Source organism: Alosa alosa, chromosome 21, assembly GCF_017589495.1.
Source record: "Alosa alosa isolate M-15738 ecotype Scorff River chromosome 21, AALO_Geno_1.1, whole genome shotgun sequence".
Classification (NCBI taxonomy): Eukaryota; Metazoa; Chordata; class Actinopteri; order Clupeiformes; family Clupeidae; genus Alosa; species Alosa alosa.
Window position 1 is genome coordinate 20406364 of NC_063209.1, and position 8487 is coordinate 20414850.

At 49.5% G+C, this 8487-nt stretch overlaps 1 protein-coding gene across 1 annotated transcript in view; it reads left to right on the plus strand.

Moving 5' to 3' along the window:
- Positions 1 to 8487, plus strand: part of unc5a (unc-5 netrin receptor A) — a 144532-nt gene that overhangs the window by 111402 nt on the left and 24643 nt on the right. Inside the window, 2 exon segments of the mRNA XM_048231514.1 lie at positions 5701 to 5889; positions 6891 to 7202. Coding sequence (XP_048087471.1) covers positions 5701 to 5889; positions 6891 to 7202 — 501 coding nt within the window.

The window sequence follows — 8487 nt, forward strand, 5'->3', positions numbered from 1 at the left end:
GGTTGTTGAGTTGTGGGGAGCAGATCGGAAGCCAAATGGCTTTTTATTCCAGCCTCATATTTATGAGCTCACGCTATCTTCTGGTGCAACGAAAATTAAAATAAGTACTGTACAATGTTGAAAACCCCTGTGAGCTCGGTATGTGTGTGTGTGTGTGTGTGTGTGAGGAAATAATGAATCACTTGGCTCACAGCCAGCCTCCCGTCCTTTACCCGGTGCCAGGTGTGGGGTGGCGTGCAGTCTGCATGATGGCGTTCCATTTAGAGGTGTAGCAGAATGAAAGCAACACCCATGATTAGAGGGTCTTAATTTGTGCGATGGAGCTAATGAACACCTTTTAAAAGCACATCATTTTATAAAGCTCTTTGTAGATAAATGCTTATTTCAGCTAATTGAAATCATAATTCTAACCTGTGAGCATGCAGCTGCCTGGTCACCGTTTCCTCTATGTAGTAGTGTTTCAGAGTCAGTTGATAGTTTTTAGTGTTGTGTGTGTTTCACAGCAAAGCTCCGTTTGTGTTTCCGTTACTATTTTTTGTTCCACCTTGTAGGAAGTGGGGAGGGCTTGCTGTTTTTTTCCGGGCTCACGTTTCGCTGTGGCCATCCAGTGAGATGAACCGATTGCGTTGTTCCGGACAGTAATGGTCACGTTCACATTGAGGATTTTAGTGGCCATATTACCATGACCTTAGTATCTGCACAAGTTATTCATCTTTGTAAAAGGTGTGCCTGCGAACGGCCATGAGATGAAATATCGCCCTGGCTCCATAATGAATACCTGTGGACGCTAAGCGAGGGACCCCGAGCTTCTCTGTATTTATCAGAGCAAGAGAGAGCCCATAGTGGACAGAGCAGCAGTTAGTGGACATGTTCCCTCTCTCCACACACACACGCACACACACACGCACACACACTTAAAGGTATACACACACATAGACATTCACATGCGCACACACACTTATACATGCGCAGCCACACATGTATCAACGTGTGCTGATATTTATTTCTACCGAATCACGCCGGTCAAATTTAAACGGCGAGCGCTCTATCATTAGTTTGACAAGACTGATGACATGTGAGATCTCGCCGCCCTGGAAAACAGAGACGTCATTCCTCAGCGTGCTTCGCACCTCCTTAAGGCAAGTGAGAGACCCCCTGCTGCCTCTGAAACCCACCACATAACCACCCCCACAGACACACACACCCCCAGACTCTCCGCCTCGATCCCCTACTGAGCTGTGAGGATGAGGCAGTCAGGCTGGGAGTGTGCGGAGGGGAGGGGTGTCTGATTCTCCAGCCGGCGCGTTAGCGTTAGCACGAGTGTGAGCGCGAGTGGGTGGGTGGGTAACGGAGGAGTGGGTGACGTCACCATCATGCCGGTGAGTAATCGGCAGCACTCGAGCAAGCAACAGACCGACGTTGATCCCTGCCGCGAGCAGAGTGGCTAGAAAGATGTTTAAAACCCGAGGCTAACCCTCCTCCCCTCTGGCCACCACCACCGCCGCCGCCGCCTCACCCCACCCTGCCCCGCAACACCCCCCCCCCCTCGCTCGCACCTCTGCACCAGGTGGAGGAGAGATATCGAGTGCAGTGCAGGATGCAATACCCAGCTCTACTTGGGTGAAGAGGAAGGGAAAAAAAGGTTGAATCCATCCAATTATAAGACCTGATTAACTGTGTCAATTAAACTGTGATAGACGTCCTTTCACTTATTGGCCGTCTGCATGAAAATCGATGGTTGTGGCCAAGGGGCTGAGGTTCCTGGGGAGGGCAGGAGTCGGCGCCAAGGATCGTTTCGGCGTGGCACCTGCTGTCCCTGATAAAAACTCAAGTTAGTGATGCTCTGATAAGCTCAAGGAGATAACACTCAGAACAAAGAGCCAGGAGAGGACTGGAGAGGTGAGGGGACTTCCACAAAGGGCGCTGTCAGTCGTGTGTGTGTGTGTGTGTGTGTGTGTGTGTGTGTGTGTGTGTGTGTGTGTGTGTGTGTGTGTGTGTGTGTGTGTGTGTGTGTGTGTGTGTGTATGTGTGTCTGTCTGTTATTGAATCATTGAACCTGGAAGGTCACCCAAGTGCCTCTCCTCTGCCCTGGCAAAAAGGAATAAAGAAAAAATCAAATGCCGCCCTCTGTTTATGAAAGTGTGTTTACGGGAGCCAGCAGAGATGATGATCTCCCCCTCGCAGTGCAGCCCATAACCAGGCTCCAGAGAGGCTGCTTTCAGCCATACTCCTGTTTTATTGTACAGGTGGATGCCACACTTTCATTAGCTCTCTCTCTGTGTGTGTGTGTGTGTGTGTGTGTGTGTGTGTGTGCCCACGCCATCACAGCTCTGATTCAGAGTTGGAAACCCCAAGGATCTCCACTGAAATGAAACCTTATTTCTCTCCCTCCCTCCCCTCAATCCACTTCTGCTTGCGCACCGCTCAGCTTGTCCTTACTTGCACCCTGTCCAGACAGCATCTCCATAACAACGCTCTCACCATCCCCGTCAGCCAGGCGACAGCAGCTCCCTGTTTTCTTTTTACGGGAGGCCATAAGTCCTCTCTTATGCCGCACGGATGTCACCTACAAAAGACACACTTAACGCGACGTCAATGCGCACACACACACCAGGCCCTGTTTGCATTGTCGCCGTCATTCAGTCATTGACAAAGTGTCATGGCATCGTTTTGATCGGATGCCATTCGGCGACGGTGGAACCAGGCGTGTGTGTACCTGCCTGTCCCCAGACTCCCTGTATCATATTCTATTGACAAAGCCATAAATTCCAAAAGGAATCGGGCATGAAACGCTTGGCCTCCTCCGCCTCATTGAGCCGTCACTTTTATCCCCTGGCCTTATGGTATCGGTCACTCGGCACGGAATTGATTCACAGAGATTATACCAAATTACACAAACTAATCAATGGGCGCACTGACCAGTGATCGTGTTTACGTGCGCTCCCTGATGAGGCAGATGCTTAATGCGAGCGACGTCCAAAAGCCAATGTTTGAGTTTGAGAGATTAAGAGCAGGATTTACTATTAGCACAGAAGCTGCCATAACAGCAGTCAGAAGGGCAGCAGCTGGAATTGTCAGTGTGATTTTTTGTCAGAAGAGCAGTAGTCACGGCAGCGCACGACGAGACGGACACAAGCTCTGGGTGGATAGGTGTGAGGGAAAACAACACTTTGCAGACTGCTGACACTTTCTGGTTCCTGCACACACACACATTATCGCATGCACTCACTCTCTCTCTCTCTCTTTCTCACACACACACTCATACAAATGCACTGATGTGCAGGTACACACATTCACGAGACATACTTAACACACACACACACGCTCAAACTCATATAAGCCCAAACACACCTTTTTCACTGTGACTGTTTAGAGAAAACTCACACGCTCATTGGTGTTGATACAATGTCTTCACATGACTGGCACTCCATCGCTGCTCCTGTCTGCTTGAGAGGTTCCCAGGTGCCCAAACACACAAGCTATTGTCTCTGGCTGCTGATGCAGCTCTCTCAATCTGGTTGGTGTGTACTCTCCCATCACGCTCCATGCTGTCTGAGTTTGCTTGTGTGAGTGTGTGTGTGTGTGGGTGTGTGTGTGTGTGTGTGTGTGTGTGTGTTTAGTGTAAGATCTATATGCACATGTAGGAGGGACTGATATGCTTCTGTGTTCCTGTGTGTGTGCATATGTGTGTGTCTGCATATGTATGTATGTGTGTGTGTGTGTGTGTGTGTGTGTGCTTGATTTTCAGTGCACATGCATTTCATACATGTCTGATTTGCTGAAATATTTCTGTGTGTGTGTGAGCATCTGTGTGAGTGTGCACTGTCTATGAATCCAGGTGGGTTTTTCTAGATATGCAACACATGACTCTAAGCTAGATATGCAGTACATGACTCTAGGCTATAGCAGAGACTTTCTAATGAGGAGACACAGCACTCAAAAAATCCTCCATAGAAATGCATGGAGTTAGTTTGTAACGCCAATATGGCAGTTACTACACAAATCACACCCCTTCTTCGGCAAAATGTCGACATGTGAATACATTGAGCCTATCATGTGGTGTGATGTGAAGACATTGTGCCAATCATGTGTTGTGAACTCGCCGCTGGAGCAAGATTGGTGTCTTAAAGCCTTGCGCACGCGCATTTCTGCTGAAATGGATGCCCTTCGAGTGCCCAAAAAGCATTGCAATATGGCCGCCGAGTGGAGGGACTTGCCTAAAAGGACTTTGGCTATAGGCCCTTATCCTTTACATGCACACGCGTCTATCCGCTGAACACACACACTGGGTTGGTTTTCTGAAACACACACAGACACACACTGGGTTGGTTTTCGTGTCCCGCAGCCCAGCAGACGCAGAGCAGAGCGGAGCGGAGCAGTCTGGTTGTGGTGCCACATGTGGGTCAGCCTTGGGAGTCACGGCGGCCATGTGGCCCTCTCTGTGCCCCGACGCTTGGCAGCCCTGGCACCGTCACATCAGTCACTCTCTCCCGGAGCCATCCCACGGTGGCATGTTGAATAAGCATGAGTCCGCCTCCGCGCCGCGGCATTGCCCAGTCCCCCCCCAAACTAGCACCACTCTCTATCTAATGCCGCCGGCTACCACCTCCGCCACCCAAACGCATTGGCACCGAGGAGACAGGCATGGCAAATCCAATTCCCGGCTGGCAGCGCCGATTAACTGTTTGATTTCTGACAGGGCTATTCTTCAGGTACCCAGACATCGACTCTGTGGGTTGGAAGTAAAAAAATAAAAAGCACAAAATGGGTTATGGTTTCATAAGGGATGCTAGTGTTTTGTTTGTTGTTTTTTTTTTTCCCTTTCTTCCTGTTACCCCCTAACCCCCCTCTCTTCCTCTGGGGTGTACGTGTCTTTCAGTTCTGTGTGTAGTTAAATTGTGAGGCGAAAGGAGTGCTGACGCAGCTAGCTGCCAAACCAGCACTGCAAAAAAGTCTCCTACTGAATAAACAGCATCTTATAAAAAAAAAACATTAAAAAAAGATGGCGGAAAAAGGCAGCACATCAATTTCCACCAGAGCCAGGTAAGGGGGAGGACTGCATTGTCTAATTGTTTGGCTGAAGGCAACCAGTAGAGGAGAACTTTGCCGAAGTTGAGGGAGGAACCTCTTATCATTTCCTCCCAGTAGCCTATTGCCTACAATGGGAAGTGTCTAAATCCTTTCTCTCTTTTTCTTTATCTCCTCCCTCCCCCCTTTCTTCTATTTCTGCTTTTTTCCCTTCCTCTCTTCCCTTCTTCTTCCCTCCCTCCCTCTCTCCTGTTTATCTTTCTCTTCCTCCGTTGCCCACCTTAATCTCTCCCTCCTACTCTTCCCTTCACACTTTATCTCTTTTCTCTCTCCCTACCTCCCTTCGCCTCTTTCCCCCTGACGTTTTATCTGTCTGCCTCCCTATCGCCCTCTCCCACCCACTCTCTCTCTCTCTCTCTCTCTCTCTCTCTCTCTCTCTTTTCTCTCTCTCACTCTCTTTCCCCCCCTGTCTCCCTCTTCCACCCTTTCTCCTCTCTCTCTCTCTCCCTTGCTCTCTCCCCTCGTCTCTCCCCGTCTCTTCCCTCTTTTCCCTCTCCTCTCTCTCTCTCTCTCTCTATCTCTATCTCTATCTCTATCTCTATCTCTATCTCTCTCTCTCTCTCTCTCTCTCTCTCTCTCTCTCTCTCTCTCTCTCTCTCTCTCTCTCTGCAGCGGTGTCTGGAGCGGAGGACGTGGCGCTCTACGTGGGCATGGTGGCGGTGGCGCTGTGCCTGACGCTGCTGCTCATCGTGGTGGTGCTGGTGTACCGGCGACGGAAGGGCGGCCTGGACGCCGACGTGGCCGACTCGTCCATCCTCACCACTGGCTTCCAGCCCATGGGCGTCAAGCCCACCAAGCCAGGTGTGTGGGCTCCACACAGGCCGCCCCGCAGCAGTAGGCTTCCGCTCCCTCTTCCCTTCTACCACCCATCACACGCCATGCGTCTTGTGCTCCTGGGTCTTGTTGTTGTTGTTGTTGTTGTTGTTGTTGTTGTGATTTAGATTGTCCTGGTTATGGCTGTCCTGTAATATGTCCACTAGTGTAGTGCTATCACACTGCCAGTAGTTGTCTGAGGTGGACACCATGTAGCCATGTGCTGTGTCCATTGTGCTGGTTTTTGTGTTAGTTGTTGTCTTGTGTTGTGTTGTTGTTGGAGTTGTTGTTTTGTTTGCAAAGGGAATGTGTTAAAGTTCACACTGAAGTAGTTGGCTTTATAAAGTTAAAATCGACATCGGCAAACTGAGAGAAAGATCTGAGTGACTAGTTCTCAAAGTCAAACTTCTTTTTTTCTTTTTTTTGCTCAGAGTGTGCGGCAGTGATGGCCTGCTTTATAGTTCTGACTTCTCTCCCTTTTTTAGCCCCTCAGAACATTTCCTCTCTCAGCGTGCTACTGATTTGATGTGCGCACCTGATTTCAAATACAATTCATGGAATCACAATGTGTCGAGGGAAGCACATAGGGAGACTACGGGGGCTGTGGCCGTCTAGATTTGGAGCTTTCCATCAATGTTAAACAGCATGAAAAAGGCTTTAAAGTGGTGACTGCTAAGCCTTCCTGAGACTCAGTTTGAAATTGATTGTGGTTACTAAAGAGAACGAAAAAGAATTGATTTGCTCATGAGGTCGTGTTTTTTTCCTTTTTTTTTCTTTCCACCTCTCTTTGTACTGTGTGTGGGTGTGTGTGTGTGTGTGTGTGTGTGTATGGGGTCCTTTGTGCGGCTTAGTGTGTGGATGTGTGTATTCTCGGTGCAGATGTAATGTTTAATGTGTGCTGTGCAACTGAAGTCTCACCGAGGCAGGCTATTGATTTAGAATCTCTCAACCCAACCCACTTGTTTTGGCACCCCCGCCTCTGTCCGCAGAGAATTCCCACTTGCTGACCATTCATCCGGACCTGACCACCACTACTACCAGCTACCAGGGCACCCTGCGCTCGCGGCACGACGCCACCATGGCAACCATGGGCAAGTTCTCCATGAGCAACGGGCCCCTCCTGGAGCCACTGCCCAACGGCTCCCACACGCTGCACAATGGCAAGCTGCCCGCCGACCCCGACGACTTCATGAGCCGCCTGTCCACGCAGACCTACTTCAAAACGCTGCCCCGCGACGCCGCCAACACCTCCTACGGCACGTTCAACTTCCTGGGAGGCCGACTAACACTCCCAAACACAGGTCAGTAAGTTTAGTGATTTGCAGGGAGCGGGGATGTGTGGGGTTGGGGGGTAGTCTTAGGTGCTGGACTATGTATTTTTTGTGCCAACTCACCCTCCCAAACATTAGTCAGTATTTTTGATTTCCTATCCACAAAGGCAGGCACTGGCGGGAGTTGCGTGTAAGCAATGCTTCAAATGTGTGGTGGTTTTGTTGTGTGGTGGTTTTGTTGCGGGGGAGGAGGGGGGGTTAGAGGTGGGAGTTGCGTGTAAGCAATGCTTCAAATGTGTGGTGGTTTTGTTGCGGAACACTGAGCGCGAGGCACACTGAGCTCGCTGCACGTGGAGATCACCTGGGCCACCTGGGAGAAATGGGGCCGCACCGATAGTGGGGATTTGAAGATGAACGCGTCCGATCCAGCGGCGACATAATCCGGGGCGGCTCTATCTGTTGGACTTAAGAGCCTATCAGAGGCCGACAGCTGCCGATATCTGGTCGTGCTGCTGAGATGAGATGACAAGGAGGAGGCGCGCACACACACACACACACACACACACACACACACAGGTGACGGCCTCTGTGGTATTGCCGCAAATTAAGACCTATTAGCAGTTCCCCCAGTTCCAGTGAATGTGTGTTTTTTTTTTTTTCCTGATGAGCCGGAGTACAGGCTGTCTTGCCAAGTGATGCAAGAGCTGAGCTCCCAGGGCTGGGGCCAAATGATATGCACAGTCCCAGAGACGGCAACACGATCCACTCCAAGGACACTGCGTTCAAACCAATTAGCTCCTCTCTCCTCCATCCCCTTCGCTCCGCGCCGGCCGGGAGACCATCATCATGCTGCCATGCTGAAAATGAGTCCAGGTCACAGCAAGTGCAAAACGGCAGTAGTGGTGGGGGTGGGGGGGGCGGTGTCTTCATCAGATGAATTTGTCTAAGTACCTTCAGTACCGTCTTGGTTCAGTGGCAACAGCTAAAGTTTGGTGAAAATGATGGATCTGGGATCATATGTCAGAATAATTATTACGAGAGATATTTCATCTATGTTTATATACATTGTTCAAGTGGAATGAGTTTAAGGAGTAATACATATAATTGATGTGAATTTGCATAATTTGCATAACTTAATTGCATAAAGTATGTAATTAATAAATATAATGAACTATATACAGTATGATGCATAATTAAAGCCTTTATGAACTCTTGTGAAATTGGCCATATCTCCAGATACCATTTGCAGCTGTTTAATTAAGCAGAAGGGGTATTACTATTAAATTATTAAGTACATAAACAAAACGAACTAACA